We start from the raw sequence: 17,044 nt of genomic DNA, 5'->3' as shown, positions 1-17,044 counted from the left end.
TCCTCAACTTCTAATTAGGCCAGTTGTCTGTGTGAGCCAGTGGGTCAGACTAATGGTGTCTGATCCAGTGCAGAGCTGCTAAAGGCCACTAACAGGTCCTTCTTTCAGTTTCCTGAATAAAGAGCCACATTTTGAGAAAATAAATCTTTCATAAATTCTCCTTCGGCACAAGAGACTTTTATCCTTAGCCCATTTGCATTTTCGTGACCAAATCAATTTACATTTTCATAGCATAATTAATGAACAAGAAAGTAATTTAAATGTTCTTGCTCTGTTCACCACTACATTGTCTAGAGCATATCTGATTTGGCGGGACCAGCATTTGGAAACATGTGGGAGTGTTTGTGAGCACCAGAGAATGTCTGAGTGTGCAGAAAGAGAACCAAACAACTACATGATTGTTTTAAAGCTACAAATTGCTCAGTAGAAAACACTGTTCTAATCAAACGGAAGGCAAAAGGACGAGGGCTTTCAGGTGCAAATTGAGGCCAAAGCGTCCTTTCACATCAGCTGGCCCTCACATCAGATATACGGAGGCAGGCCTCCAGAGCAGATTACGCCAGTTAAAACAGCACAGAAGAAAACAATTCACACAAGTGGCATTCATGTTTCCCAGCCTGCAAAGATGAAAGGGAATCACGATTTTGCCTCTGGTCAGTGACCCAGTTCTGTCAATGGATTATTATGTTTTCTGATGCATTATGTATATGTTGTTAGGAAGAGTATTCTGATAAAAGGCATAACTTGTTCCTCATGAAAAGCCATGTCAGCCTTAAAAAGTGGCTACTAGAAGCAGGACGCGTGGACAGTTAAGTGATTGACAAGTGGGGATGATTTATCTTCTCTAAGACGAAAAGGATAGCCTCATCAGGAGAGTGGACAGGGTAAGAACAGCACCTGTGAAATATGAAAGAAGTAAAATAGCCTTGCAGTAAATGCTACCTCTTTTTGTTTCAAATTATACTATTTTACACATTTAATATTGTGCACAGGGTGAGGTCCAGAGTAGATTTTGTGCACATTTTCCAAAAGTGAAATATCAGCTCTGAGACTGTAGATCAACCACACACCTGTTACAGGCAAAGCTACAACTCATCATAGAGATGGTATCTCCAGTTATAGCTTTAAGTATGGCTGAAAAATGTAGCAAAAGATACAGTCCTGTCAGGGTGAGGGAGGTCAGTCCTGGCCTCTCAGTGTTTTTGCTATCATCTGGTTCTGTCCAGTTCAACTGAGATATACATAAATGTAATTTTTCAGGAGACTGGGTTGCCTTTGAGCTAAGTGTGATTCGGGCCAACGCTGGCTCACTCTTCAGCTTGAAAACCCTCATTGGCCAAACGGACCAGGTGTTCGACCACTAGTCCTAATATTTGGACTTTTATTAGAACTCCACAAAATTGAGATTAACTGCAGCTGTGTCCCGAATTGTAATTGTAATCAGATTTGCTGTTTGTGATAAAGTGTTGGATTCAAAACACAAAGAGGGGAGGGGTGGCTGTGTCCTCAACAGCATCAGATAGGAGCTAGGTGATACACACTGTGTGTACAAAACCCCTGCTGCTGCAGCAGCACCGTGGAGGCACATGTTTATTGAAGAGTCTGGCTGCCCCAGAGTGCACAATATGGCTGAGAGAAACAAACACCATCGTACAAAAAAGCTCTCAGAGCAGAGAACAGATGAACAAACAAGCAAACAGATTAGGGACTGTTGGGTTTACCTCCCAGAGGTGTTTTCATATGTGCCAGCTTATAATAGGAGAAAAAAACACATACAACAATGGAAGTTTTTATTGTTTATTATTGTGTTTTTTAATTTATTGTATAATATCTATGGGTTAACTTTACCAAGTACCCATTGGTAGAAAACCACCCAACACAAGGGTTGTTTTAATGACATTTAATTATGCAGAGTGAGAGTTAAAGAACAAACCTAACACAGTAGGTTTACCTACGTCACTATACTGTAGGTAACCACAGTAACCAGTAGTGTATCCAGCACACAAAAGAGTGGATTTCACGACTGAATAAAGAAAACTTGTCTTGAACGACCGATTTTCAAATCAAAACATCATAAAAGCATTCTTGCATTCCTGCAGATGGAGCACAGAAAGCTGCATGTGGCTGTGAGATGTGACGACGTTTCCTGGTCTGGGAAATACTTTCAAATAGCTACATTTTGAGACTACTGACATGCCTGACAGGAACATGAGGGCAGTGGTTTAGAGTTTGGACTAGTGAATATAAGTGAGAGAGCAGCACTTGCCTTTTACCTCATCACCACTGCTGATGAGCTCTTGTGCAAGGGACTGAGGCCCCTGCTGGTCCAGTGTGGCTGATTACTCAGTGGCCATCATTCATGCTGAGCTCTGTGAATGTACTGTGGTTGTATAAAAGGTTCAAAAGTTCATCTTCCCTGCATGCGATGTAGATTAACTTCTGATCTTTTTGGCTCAATCACTCAAATGAAACATCAGCTAAAGTCAATGATGTTGTGGCCTTTGTACCGTGAAATCCCATCATCGTTCTCAGCTTACTGTGGCCTTTAGGGACATCAAAGCCCAATGACATAAAAATACGATTTAAGAAATAGGCCTACAACATAAAAAAATGCAAATTTGACTATCAACATGAAAATATTATTATATTATATCTCCTTTCCACTGAGCTCATATCCTCTGGAATCTATTTTTTTCTGAGACACTGGGAGTTTTTTGCAAGAAACTACATATTGTGAGTATTTAATTTGGTGATTCCAGTATTTTTTTTATTTGAGCATGTTTAAATTTGACTATAGGTTAAATTTAAACCGACAAAATAAATTCACAGATAAATGATTCCCTGCCCCAGTCATTTGAATAGGCTACAAACATAGGATAAATACAAGCTATTAAAAAATCTTAGTGTCTTGGTGTCTAGTCAGAATTTCCTGGTAGGAGATGAGGGCCAGTAAGACCTCAGTATTTCACCCCTGGCTATATCCCTGCATATTTATTTCCCCAGTAGAGCCACTTAACTCTGGTGGTTATGTCTCACAGCAATAGTGTGATGGCACTTGAGATACATGAGCAGGATGGTGCCACAGGTCGTTCTCTGCAGCCTTCTGAATACAGTGCACCACTTATTTCTGTTTGCCTCATCTTCAGTGTTTTCTCATGCTGTGAGAGAGGAATTTCGCAGCGCACAGGTACAGAGAAGACAGATGAGCAGACAGACAGAATAAGACTGGGCTTTTCTTCCATATCAATAATTCTATTTGATTTGATTTGGAAAGGTGTATTAAGCATGTACGTGTCAGGACTGTTGGTTGGGAGATGCGTGTTGAACTTGGCGCGTCTGTCCCTGCGCAGAGGAGGCTCTCCCCTCACCACTTCTCTCTATTCTCGTCCTCAGCTCTCACACCTGAAGTGACAGAGGAAGGGAGTGAAGCTCGGAGCAGTGATGAAGGCAGCGCGCCGTGCTGCCTAGCTTGTTTCTCTTCTGCAAAGCGACTGCAGGGCACATTTGGAGAACAAGTCAGAAGGAAAACGTCCAAAGGGAGGGGGTGCGCGCATGTGACAGGCTTTTGGACATTTCCATTTATACCATTCGGGCAAGGGAATTGAATCTCTCCATCGGGAGCTGCCTTTTAAAAAACATATCACCGGCTGGCTTTTTCAATTGCACGCCTCGTCCGTCGCCTGCGGATCGCCACAGCACCATGCGAGAAGGAGAGACGCGCCCTGTGACATGCTGAACGACTCTCCGACTCTCCTGCTGGCTCTCACCGCGGTGGCCGGACTTCTCCAGCGATGCCAAGGCTGGAGCGACGAAGACCTCCTCCTGCCGCCCATCAACTCCTCCAACAGGTTCATGGCCAACCTGGAGGTGGACGTGCGGTTCTCCAAGAGGTCTGTGGAGGAGAGCGAAGCCTCGCCCGACGCCTCCTCCCTTCAGACTCTGTCCCAGTGCAACGTGAGCGTCCAGAGACTCCTGCCCACATCGCTGGTGGCCCGCTGGGACAGCAGCTTCGGCTTCCAGTGTGATGTGCTCATCTACACCACCAATAACCACGGGAGGGCTTTTTTCTCCGCGTCTTTCAACAGGGCGATCTCGCCTGTCGTCATCGAGCACCTGGGGGTCACCGGGGGTCAGCAGGAGTTGCGGTTGTGCGTGGGCTGCGGGATGTCCCGGTACCGGAGGTTCAGTCAGGGCAGGTCGAGGGGCCAGCAGACCGGGGATCAGGTCACTTTCTGCTGCGTGGATTTCAGCCTCGACGAGCTGAAGGGGGACAAAAGTTGGAGGTTGAACAGAAAGCCCATCGAGTCGACACTTGTGGCTTGTTTCATGACACTGGTCATCATTGTGTGGAGTGTTGCTGCTCTCATATGGCCAGTCCCGATCATTGCAGGATTTCTGCCCAATGGGATGGAGCAGAGGAGACCGAGATAATTGAAATAATCTTTATTATAAATAGCCTGTGCTGCCTATACTATAATTGTAGCCATTCAACTGAGTGAATGATTGAGGAGCTTGGAGAACTTTTTGATCAAATGCTTTAGTTTGGGGTGTTCTTTAACCCTTATTAGACCTCCTCCTCATTAGGACAACCAAGGTAAAGTATGGTGGCTTATACTAGCCAATAGTAAACTATACTGGGACCAAAACCAATGTGTTTTGTATACTCTTGTAGGCCTTCCTATAGATTATGTCTGCGTAAACTGTGCAAACGTTTCTCCTCTTTAAACAGTGTTTGTATAGTTTTTAATCTTTCTAGAAAGTTTATGCCTTATCCCATGTGTAGGACTTTTGCACTGATAACTGAACTTCAACGTGTGCCGTCACATATATAACCTATATATGTTCAAAGTAAATGTAATATTTTTTCCCCAATACATTCTGAAAAATAGATGTTGTTTATGACTGACTGAGAGGGGGGTTCAATATTTATATTGTTAGATTTATAATGTCAGGTTCAATATGCGTGCTTATTTGTATTCATGTTCAACTGGTTTCAATGAAAATAAAATTGATTATAGGCTATACCTCAGATTCTGTCTGACCTGTTCTCTGTAGCCTAAATCAATTTACTTCAGACTTATTTTAAGTGAACAAAGCATGTGATCCAAAGTTGAAAAGCTCTGAGCCAAAACTGTCAGTCTTTGAAAAATATACACTTTGTATTAAATTAGGTGCACCTAGGTACAGCTATGCAGTCTAATACAACATTTCTGCAATAAATCCCACTGTCATGAAGGGTATAAAGTTCAACTTTGTTGAAACTGTTGTAGAGAAGATTCAACTATGAGCATTGTGGAGGTTGTAGTTTGTTGAGCTGTACAGGGGTGGTGTATCTGTTATTTAGCCTACCCTCATTGATTTAAATGGGATGGACATAATAAGAGAAACGGCTGTCGGTAAAACGCAGTACAACTCAACAGCACCACAAACTGCAGCCTTCAAAATGAGCATGAAGTTGTATTTTAACATCATATGAGGTGCAGAATGAACCTTTAACTTATGGCCACAAGGGCTCTTCTGTACCCATCACTAATTATGTTCAATTTGTAATTAAGTAAATTGTGACCATAACTAAATTAAGCAAGTGTCACATATTACCATGTTTGACACAGATTTTGTAGGCTTATTATCTCATAGAAGACCTATAAATGCCTGGCTATATGACCAAATACAATTTTACATATGTTATACAGTTAGTTTATTTCAGATATTGTTTTATGAGGTGAAGAAATTTAATTAGTACTTTAGTGTAAGAGTAAAAGTGTTAAAATATTGATAATGAGGAGTATTTTAATGCTGTAGCTGGTTCAGGTAATGCCACATGCTTAGTTTAACCCACAGCGCATCATACTACACATTGTGTAAAATCTGTCAGGGTCATCTCTCTGTCCCTTCTCACTTTATGCTGCTCAGTGTAGATAAGGGTTTGGATAATTACTCTTCATGTGCTGCAAATGGACTGTTTTAGCTCTGCAACATCAAAATGTCCAGACACTTGCCTTGCTTTACATGTGATGTGGCTTGCTCAGTCAAGAAAGACTTTATTATCCGGATTTGTCAACCAAACTGTCGCTGACTAACCAGTTTGTGAGGATGACACATCCAGGCTGACTCAGCAAATAGCAATCAGTGTGGATGTTTATCTGTAAAAGTAAGCTTTTAATACTAGTAGCCTACAAATTAGACAGCAACACTACATGAGCATTATAACCATCATGAAGTGAGGATTTATTGGAGGACTGTTGATTTAGACTGCATAACTTTTTAGCTGGGTGTATAATCTGGCAAATGAGTGTGTAATCACAACAAAGAAAAATACAATTAGAGAATTAATTTTCTTTTAAGGAAATTCATTTTTTTTAATATTTCTGCACTGGGAAGCTACAAATTCATGTTGACCTGTGCTTTAATATCTTGGTATCACTGCACCATTTACAGGATATAATTAAAACAATAGTATATACTTTGTTTGGCCTTTTAACTGTAAATAAAGATGTGCTGATTTTTATTTAGCAAAAATAACTAAACTGCAGTGATTTTTAGCGGTTGAATATATTTTATGTTTTGTAAATTACGAATGAACCGCGCATGAACTCTGTACCTGCCAAAATGGCCGACCTGGCCACGCCTTTACATTACCTGGCGCCCTACACTCCCTTGCTGCTGACACGCTCGCACATACAGGAAGTGGAGGAGTTTGACGTTAACGAGAGGAAAATGTGGCGCACGAAGTTTGCAGCTGTGGACGAGAAGCTATGAAATCTGAGCGGATCGCCATTGATTTCTCTCAGGATCAAAGTTGTAGAACTACACTGTAGGACACAATGTCCTTATCAGGAGTCACTCTTCAGATTTTGCTTCTTACAGTCATGGTTTTCACTGTGTCAGGTAAGTTACAGCTTAATTATTTACCAGCAGGACCGATTTTCCCTGCAATGTTGCTGAGGTGGAAGAAATGCTGTTTAAATATGGACACTGATTATTCCTCAAATTATGCACATGGCAGAAGTCTGCCCCCGAGGGCATTGTGTCAAGAAGCCAAACTACTTGGTTAGATTTAGGCACCAAAACTCCTTGGTTAAGTTCAGGAAAAAAGATAGACAGAAAGCCTTTCTGCCAGAAAGCCCTGGAGGCATGCTTCTCCCACATGCTCAAATTATAGGACATTATTATTGAGCTGTTTAGTATTTCTAAGCTGTTATTAGTGTGCTGTTTACTGCTAATACAGCTGTGGATGAACTTCTGGGGCCTGAATGACTTTAATGAGTGTACTGATTAGGTTTTGACAGAGTAAATGGAGTTGTAAGGCAGAATCAGGGTGAGAACAAAAGAAAGGACCTTTCAGTGTGGAGTTCTTGTTAGACTGATCTGAGCGGCTTTCTGTTATTTGTCCAACAGTAAACCTCATCAACCAAAAGGTTTGCAGAGCTAATCTGATGTGTCACATGTCAGATGATAGGTTGTGTCTGTTTTGTCCACTTAAGTGAAATAACACAGTGTGAAACAGGAAATGTGAGATGCAATAGAGAGTTGACATTAGGTGTATGAACATGGCTGCGTTGCTCAGTACAGGCCTGGATAGTCATAGAAGAGAGAGGAGCCAAGCCGTCAGCCTCATCTCTCAACACAGTTAGTCACTGTGACTTTAGCAAATGTAAGAGTATATTTAATTTGTAGCAAGACTTCTTAATATTCAGTTTTTTTTTCAGGACTGGAAATCTAGTGTTTTTTGCTGCACATGCTGCACATTTCTTCCTTTTCCAAATTTTCGTGCTTTGTGTTTTTACCAGGGGTCCAGAAGCTGACCATCACCCCTGACAGAGGAACCAACTTCAACATCAGAAGCAGTAGTCAGCCCAAAGGTTGCAACGTGTGCACCGGAGCAGGACGCTCACGACGATGTAATACATCCCTTCTGCTAAGAGACAACACTCCTGTCTCACTGGAGTTTGAATGCTCCAGACCTCAGGATGTATTCAGTGTGGAAATTGTGCGAAATATAGGTAAGAGCACTGCAGTCTCTCTCAAGGTATTGTGATCTTGTATCTTGCTGAACTAATACAGTGTGGGCAGGTTTATTGGTTGTAAAAGTCATCTGTTAATATCTCTTCCCAGAATGTACCACAAAGTCATGCAACAGCCACATCATCCAGGCTGACTCGGGCTCGCTTCCGTTACTGGATTTTGACCGCAAGTTCACCTGGAACCTGAAGGCCTCGGCGCCGAAAGCATTCAACATAGACTTCAGCAATACGGGTCTAAGACAGATTAATCCATCTGAGAGATGTCCAGACAGACACAGCTACACCCTCCAGGCCTTCCAGACTACGGGGAATGTGGCCGTAGGGAAATACTGCAGAACGGGAACTATCCGTAGTGCCCAGATACTGAATCAAGGTAGCTTTTCTGTGGATGTCCCAGCTGGACAGAAACTCCAAAGTGGCCAGTTTGACGTGTCTGTTGGGGAGGAAATCAAATGTGAGTTATTTAAAATTGAATAACTTCTCTGTCTGGTGTCTCGTGTGTCCGACATCACATTATGTGACTGTTGTACGTGTTTGTTTTTTCCCTCATAGCCCTTGCCAAAATTACACTGACGTTACCAAAAGGGGCCTCATCGTCGGAGTTGCTCTCTCCAAACTACCCGGATAGTTTTCCTGACGACGGCGTGATGGAGTGGTACTTTCAGGTGCCGGAGAAGCACAAGACAGCTGTTCAGCTCTTACAGCTCATACAGCCGCGATGTCTGAAGAAGGACACCGCAGTGGAGTACCAAAGCAAAGGGAGAGTGGCGTCGGTGCTGAGGCTGACAGACCGCCAGCCGGAGCAGAGTCAGGGAAACTTCTCCCTGATGCTGAGGAACTGTGAGATGGACAGAAGACGTGCTGCTTCCCCTGGACTGTCCCTGACCCTTAAGGTGTCTTCAAGTGAAAGTTCACCAGGTTGGTACACTTCATTTGCACTTAATGCTACCATTTGGCTTCGACGACGTCACAGTTTTAACTTTTTACTTCTGCAAAGATGGTTATGTATTTATATGTTATTCATCTCAAATATTTTTGAAATAAAGTAGACAGAGAGTCATTGAGCCAGAGAAAGGCAGAGAGTGTTTCAGGTCTTTGTTTTGGTTTTCCAGCCCACAACTGTACTGTTTTGGGTCACTCTCACAACTCGCAGCAGTGTTGTTTTAATCCGCAACTGTTCTAGAGCTCTAAAAATCCACTTTACAACACCGGCTCAGCACCAAAAAGCAGATGGGCAAAGTTAGCGACTAGCTGCTGAACATTGTGGAGCATTTAGCAGCTAAAGAACCAAATATTTCCCTCCCTTAAATGTTGGTAGAGACCAAAACCAGAGCTAAGAGAGTGAATATTGGACTTGCAGTCATCAGGTGGCCAGAAATACGACTCCAAATGGATATTCATGTTGCTTTGTGTCTGCTGGACATATAAACAGGCAGCTCTGTGCTCACATGTTTAATGTTTAACATGTGTTTACAGCTTATTCTGCTGTCACTGAGTGGTGGAAAAAAATCAAATATTGCTGCTTTAAAGTATTATCTCTGTTTAATCTGTTAGTCTGTCAAAAATAATGACGAGTCACTAGAGCCCAGTGTTTCATCTTGAAATGTCTTACTTAGATCAGTAGACCTACAGTGCCAAATTATTGCATAATGATATGAAATGTAAAAAGGAAAGCTCTTTAGAGCTAACAAAAGAAATATATAGATAACATTGGTTTCGTTTTTGGATGTAGGCGTTTGTGGAGGTTTTGCTGTTCAGACAATATTTCAGAGGATGAATGGTGACTCCCCATTTAATCGTCTATATACTTATTTGGACCCCTATTAGCAACTACCCCCCTTCTCTAAAAAACACCAAACAAAGAATCAACAACAATAAAACTTCTGATGACGATGATAACATAATCCTCTACATGTTGCAGTAGGCATGTGATTGCTAAATATATATATTATTACAACAAGGGTTCATTTTCTCTCGTCAGTTGTGAAAGAGATTTCCCTGTTTCTTGAGGCAGCTGCAGTTTAGATGAGTAATGAAACCGTGATGTGGAGAGTGGGCTCTCAAGATTCCCTCATCGCTGAGTCATAAATGACAGCAGTGGCGCCTCACCAGGAAACACTTCCTTCAGTCAGGGAATCACGTTCAGCTCTACCAGTCAAATCGAAATTCAAATTCCTGTTGGCTGATATTGTGATAAATGAAGAGCCCACACATTTGCATTTTTGTGTGAGACAGAAAAAAAAGGAAACATGTATGCTCATTTATATTGTCATTCTGTAGTGTTGTGTAAAGTGGATGTGAGCAAAATGGAGGGCCTTTCTCTTCACATCGAGAAGCTGAGACCGGCCTCTTACTGCGAGATGAAAATAAACTCCGTGCTGAAAGAGAAGATTACAGTCACATCACACAGTGACCTGACGTTCCAGGACTGCCTTCCTGAAGACGTACAAGTCACCGCCGTGGGAGTGATGGGTAAATGCAGATTTGAGTGTTTACTGGGGGGCTGTCCTGGGCCTAGAATATAAGCCTTTAAGAACCATTTCTTTTATATACATAAATGCTCTTCTTGGAAAGACTATGGCCTATCATGTATGTACGATTTAAAATACCATTTTATTGCAACCTTGAATGAACTTTGTATATTATTCAACTTGATTTCTGCACTTTTTCAAGATCGTGACTGACAACATTCTCTCTGGATGATGAATAATATAATTTCTTACCCCAAACATTTTCTGTCCTTAAGTCAGACAAAACAAGACCTTGAAAGTAATTGAAGAGTCTTTGGATCTGATGTGAATATTAGAAACCCGAGTTACACCAAGTAGTTCACCTCACAGTCTAAGATGCAAGTTTTGTGTGTTTATTAAATGTTTATATACTGCTTATAAATGTAAGTAAAGTGTTAATTGCATTCATTGCTGTAGCTCCTAAAGGTAGAAATTCATTCTCATCTCTGAACCCCTCTTGATTTAAATGACCTGTGCTTTCATGTCAGAGTGTAGTCAACTCAAAGAGTGCCCGAAGACTCCGGCCCGTCTGTCGTTGCCTCTGCTGCCGACCTGCCTCCCTGCCAATCTGAGCAGTGTGACCTGGGCTCTCCGCCCTCCTCAGCACGGCACCGTGGAGCTGACCTCTCCCACTGGGCCCCTCAAGCAGTCCGTACCGGGGCAGCCGTGCAATGACAGCATCATTATCAAAGTGACTGAAGACGGTGGCACTACTGTTGGACACTTCTGCACTCAGGGATCAATACAGATGGTCCAAATCCACACCAATGTGTCTGTCACTGTGTCCGGCATAGGGGGTGAAGCACTGAGGACGTCTGGCAAGGACGTGCTGAATGCCAGGTTGAAAGAGGAGATATCAGGTAACAAGCAGCCTCAATTGAATAAAATAACTAAATGAAATAAATGCATTTTTTCAGTGATATTTAATTTTCTTTTCTTTCTAACTCCTGTTAAGAAAGTTACATATTCACCGTGTCTCCAAAGAGAGACACTCCTGTCCTTTTGGCTACTCCCGGTTGGCCAGTAGGAATGAGGTCGGACTCCACCGTCTCCTGGATCGTCTCTGTTCCGGAGAGGATGGACGCTCACCTGGTGTTTACCAACCTCCGGCAGCCCAAGTGCAGCAGCAGCCACACCGACATCAGGGTGCAGAGAGTCGGCCGCCGGGAGGAGGACTACAGCCGCAGGGAGGATGAAGAGGCCGAGAGTGAGATCACCGTCTCCGATAGCTTCTACCTCAACATGTCCAACTGCATGCCTGAACGAGGGGAGTTCAGCGTCATCACAGAGATCACCTGCAGAAGAGCAAGAGTAAGAGGACATTTTGCAGGGTTACCTGGTTAGGGCTGAACGATTAAATGCATTTGCGATATTATCGCGATGTGATAAAACGAGATTTTCAAATTGCAAAGACGATTACGCTCTGGTCACATGACACCCAAGAGTAAAGCAGTCTGCAGACGAAGCAGACTTGTTGTTGTACAACGCTTGACAGAAGCTGAATCGACAGAAATTTTAGTGTCACACAGGGAATGAAAGTAGCACCCGCGGGTAACTTTGTGGTGGTGGGTGAAATTGTCGGGCCATCCGCCGCTTTGGCGGACAGGAAAAATACGCAACAGAAAGACGTGTGTAGTGAGGTAAGCGCATTATGAGGATCGGCGCCAGCGTCACAAACACAGCCATCAGTCAGCTCAGGAAATATCTTTGAAGTTTAAAACTAAACGCACAAGTCCGAAAGAGGCCCAGTCTGTCCCGAGTTACAGCCAGTGCGCTGCTCACCAGCATCGGAGGCTGCGGGGGTGAGGAACTCCGGTGTTGTCGGAGAATTACTAAGCTTGTCTGTTAAACACGAGAGGTGTCAATTGGTTTTATTTTCGTTGGCCAACTTTTTAATTGAACCTCAAACTGAGTATTTCTTGTTTGCTTACTAGGATATAGAAAGATGGACTCTGAGATTAAAACTGAGATAAGGACTAATTGGTGGTTGAACTGTGGGTTTTGTATTGAGCCCTTATTGTATAACACACTGTGGTGAACTTAGTTCTTGTGATCTATAGGTAGGCCTACCTGATGATATATCATATTCATTTAATGCCATGACTCTCAAATTATCTTTCTCATATTATTAAAATTTGATATTTCTTCTCCACCGTAGATAATTCATGCATCACCTAATTTCATCATAACACAGGCCTGACCTACAAGAAAGAACAGTGTATGTTTAATTTATCTAATATTGTCATACTATACACTGACTGAGCATATCGTGCAAAAGTTCATTTATTTCAGTAATTCAACTGAATAGGTGAAAATATATTATAGACTCATTACATGCAAAGTGAGATATTTTAAGCCTTTATGTATTTAATATAATTTCGAATAAAATTAGAATATTACATGAAATCAAAAAAAAAAGGATTTTAAATACAGAAATGTCAGCCCTCTAAAAAGTATAATCATGCATATGTAAGTACTTGGTTTGGGCCCCTTTTGCATGAATTACTGCCTCACTGTGGCGTGGCATGGATGTTATCAGCCTGTGGCACTGCTGAGGTGTTATGGAAGACCGGGATGCTTCAATAGCGGCCTTCTGCTCTTCTGCATTGTTCGGTCTCATGTCTTTCATCTTTCTCTTGGCAATGCCCCATAGATTCTCTATGGGGTTCAGGTCAGGCGAATTTGCTGGCCAATCAAGCACAGTAATCCCATGGTCATTGAACCAGGTGTTGGTACTTTTGGCAGTGTGGGCAGGTGCCAAGTCCTGCTGGAAAATGAAGTCAGCATCTCCATAAAGCTCGTCTGCTGAAGGAAGCATAAAGTGCTCTAAAATGTCCTGGTAGACAGCTGCGCTGACTCTGGACTTAATAAAGCACAGTGGACCAACACCAGCAGATGACATTGGCTCCCCAAACCAACACAGACTGTGGAAACTTCACACTGGACTTCAAGCATCTTGGATTGTGTGCCTCTCCATTCTTCCTCCAGACTCTGGACCTTGGTTTCCAAATGAGATGCAAAATTTGCTCTCATCAGAAAAGAGGACTTTGGACCACTGAGAAACAGACCAGTTCTGTTTTTCTTTAGCCCAGGTAAGACGCTTCTGACGTTGTTTGTTCAGGAGCGGCTTGACAAGAGGAATACAACATTTGAAGCCCATGTCCAAGACCCATCTCTGTGTGGTGGCTCTTGATGCAGTAACTCCAGCCTCAGTCCACTCCTTGTGAAGCTCCCCCACACATTTAAATGGCCTTTTCCTGACAATCCTCTCCAGGCTACGGTCATCCCTGCTGCTTGTGCACCTTTTTCTTCCACACTTTTCCCTTCCACTTAACTTTCTATTAATGTGCCTTGATACAGCACTTTGAGAACATCCTGAGGCTTTCCCTCCTTGTGGAGGGTGTCAATGATGGTTTTCTGCCCAACTGTCAGGTCAGCAGTCTTCCCCATGATTGTGAATTCCACTGAACCAGACTGAGAGACCAATTAAAGGCTCAGGAACCCTTTGCAGGTGTTTTGGATCAATTAGCTGATTAGAGTGTGACACTTTGAGCCTACAATACTGAACCTTTTCACAATATTCAAATTTTCTGAGATTTTGAATTTGGTGTTTTCATAAGCTGGAAGTCATAATCATCGAAATTATATCAAATAAAGGGTTGAAATGTCTCACTTTGCATGTAATGAGTCTATATAATATTAGTTTCACCTTTTAAGTTGAATTACTGAAATAAATGAACTTTTGCACGATATGCTAAATTTTCAAGTTTCACCTGTAAATCGCAATATTGGTTAAAAAAAAAAATATTTTCCAAAATCGTTCAGCCCTATACCTGGTCTACATCAGAGTTTTGTGTAGAGACTTTTTTAAAAAAGCATTTTGGACTGGATGCTTTAATTGATCACATTGGCATCATCTGTAGGACTTGTGGTGTCTACTCAATAGATAACTCTATTGTATGAAACTTGATAGGTGTGTTGATTAGTGACTGTAGCCCAAATATTACCAAGAATCAGGACTAATCCTTATTTCCATTTTTGTGAAGTATAAGAATCAATACTCATTCATCTCCAGGCTTTCAGTGTTTCTTTAAGACATAGACAATATAACATTTGAACAACATTAGATTATAACATTAGAACGACTGTGCACTTAATTTATGTCAGCTTTAATGAAAGTTTGCATTTGTTGTTGTTTAATCTCTTTTAGACTTTCTGCTGACTATCATCCTGAGTGCGGTGGCTGCTCTGGTGGTCATTTTTGTCATCGTGCTGGCAGTGGTCTGTGTGGTGATTAGGTGAGTGCATCTGCTTTTTGTTTTGTTCTTCAGATTTTGTCTTTTTTTAAATTGCTCACTTTTGGAAAGAGTTATTATAGTAAAGACAGTGAAGGCGCTAACATAGTGTCTTAGTAAACCTCACGTCTGCTTCAGTCTGCTACAGATTTTCCTCCATTTAAAATGTTCTTACATAACTGGTCAGCAGATATATCTGTAATAGATGCTGTATATGAAGAGCTCATCGTCTTGTTTCACCTGCCAAACAGGAAGAAGAAGAAGGAGCTGACCCATCAAGTGTCCATATACAATCCAAACGGCTCCGGCTTCCTGCCAGGACACAACGGCTTCCCAAAAACACGCGAGGACAATGAGTCGCATGTGTACGCTTCCATTGAGGACACGCTGGTCTACACACACCTGCTGAGAAAGGGGGTAGAGATCGGCATCTACGGAGAGTTTGACACATCCCGGCCTTTCACAGGGCACACAGACTCACAAAAGCCACTGATCTCTGAAGATGCAGGTGTGGCCGACGTGCAAGTCGGGCCTAACCAGCAGTTTCGGGACTCCTCTATAGAGGCTCCTCCGCTTCCCGAAAGGCCTCCGAGCCATGGCCAACAGCTGATGGACAATGAGATTTACCAGACTGAGGACCAACATGGAGAGGAACGTTGTCTGGATCTGGGGCTGCGGCTGGAGCCAGAGGGAGGGAACTGAGCACCAATGTGGATTCAGCTTTCTGCTTTTCTTTTGACCTACTGATGTTCATCCTTCCCAGAAGCCTTTGTTTTTTCTCTTGAGTGTTGTTTTGCACCGAAGCCAGGTACACAAGATAACCCTCTTTTAACCTGCCTGCAGCTGTTACCTTGTTTAATCTCAGATGAAGAAAGGCACATTTGGAAAGCAGCTCATAATAATCCTCTTTATACCAACGTTTTGCTGCTACAAAGAGATCTCGTGTTGCTTGTAGGCAATTCATATTTTTCATTTGAGACATTTTGTACATATTAAGGCTGTTTACACAGGAGCAAACCTGCTGTTTACATGCTGAGATTTCCATGTTTTATCGGTAGACCGGTGAGCAGAGAGGACTCCACTGCTGTTCCAATATAAAGCACTTTTATAGCATCATCAAAACATGATTGCGTGTATTGCAGGAGATTGCAGCAGCATTGTATGTGCATCCAGTATCATCTTTCTGTTTTTTATGATCGCTATAGCACCTGCTGTGAGGAATTCTACATACAGCATCATTACACCATAACTGTGCCTTACAGAGATGTCCTGTCGGCACACGACAGTCCTGCTAATACAATTTAGGATCTTAAGAGTTGTTTTCAGCAATATTTTGGCCCAGGGATGAATTAAAAAAATGGGTGCTTTTGTTCTTTTTTGGACCCATACACATGGGAATCTCAAGACTGGTCTGCTGCTGGCTAAGTGAACTGTTTCTCTGCTCATACAGAGACTTTTTTGTTTTCTAATTGTGTCTCATGAAACACAGACCCCTGTGGGGGTCTGCTGGACTATAATGACATGAACTAAAACGCTTATAAACTCTTTGCAGTTTGCAGTCTGTGAGCCAAAAGTTACATTTCACAAAGACATTTCAGTATCTATTTTGGTTGACTGAATTTTGTTATTAATTACAGGGAGCTTTTAAAAAGAAGACTGTAGGAGATGTATAAGTTAACGTAAGTGCGATGACTACTCAAGACCCTTTCATGTGCTGTTGTGAAGACTGTTGGGTATGGAGCAACAAACTGATCTAGAATGTACTGGTATAGACCTAATAAGTAATAAGTAAGTCCTTACTAAGTCCACATTTTTAAAAATTGAACACGTCCATTCACTGGGATAAAAATAAAATTACACAAGTTATTAAAGTTTTTAGATGACCAGAAAGATCCCAGAATATTGACTTTTATCATTTGAGGAAAAATTGGGTTTTACAATCAAACTCATGAAAAAGACTGAAAAATTGTGTGTTGTCTTGTCTTGTAAAGGCTTGTTGCCTCATGCGTTTCAGAGAATGTACTGCAGAGGGAGACAAAGTTCAAAGTCCATTCTCATTCCTGAGGAAATAAAGTGTCCTTTTGCTTACTACAAAACTGTGCAAGATTTCTGTGAATGTGAATTAAAAGCCATGTAAAATATGAATATTTCTAAGTCCAGTTGTTTGACATTGAGTGTTAAAGGGACAGAGATGTGGACATGCTCTCTACAAACA

At 42.1% G+C, this 17,044-nt stretch overlaps 2 protein-coding genes across 2 annotated transcripts; both read left to right on the top strand.

Annotated features, from left to right (window-relative positions):
• Positions 1-3,279: 3,279 nt before the first annotated feature.
• LOC119897837 (transmembrane protein 158-like) lies at positions 3,280-5,029 on the top strand. The gene has a single exon (XM_038711825.1). It carries the CDS (start codon positions 3,730-3,732, stop codon positions 4,429-4,431), a length of 702 nt encoding a protein of 233 aa, XP_038567753.1. The 5' UTR covers positions 3,280-3,729; the 3' UTR covers positions 4,432-5,029.
• Positions 5,030-6,675: 1,646 nt separating this feature from the next.
• On the top strand, positions 6,676-16,974 carry LOC119897839 (CUB domain-containing protein 1-like). The gene is given in 10 exon segments (XM_038711827.1): positions 6,676-6,888; positions 7,791-8,003; positions 8,116-8,478; positions 8,577-8,942; positions 10,305-10,496; positions 11,023-11,394; positions 11,490-11,839; positions 11,842-11,845; positions 14,745-14,832; positions 15,081-16,974. Coding segments are annotated over 10 exon segments (2,418 nt in total). The 5' UTR covers positions 6,676-6,869; the 3' UTR covers positions 15,532-16,974.
• Positions 16,975-17,044: the final 70 nt, after the last annotated feature.

The sequence above is a fragment of the Micropterus salmoides genome, unplaced genomic scaffold, assembly GCF_014851395.1.
Source record: "Micropterus salmoides isolate LMB-PRFRI ecotype aquatic unplaced genomic scaffold, ASM1485139v1 Ms_hic_scaffold_11, whole genome shotgun sequence".
Lineage (NCBI taxonomy): Eukaryota > Metazoa > Chordata > Actinopteri > Centrarchiformes > Centrarchidae > Micropterus > Micropterus salmoides.
This window is presented reverse-complemented; position numbering and strand designations above follow the sequence as displayed.

Excerpts from the sequence above, each read along its gene's own strand:
- LOC119897837 (XM_038711825.1), top strand. The coding sequence starts at position 3,730 with ATGCTGAACGACTCTCCGACTCTCCTGCTGGCTCTCACCGCGGTGGCC.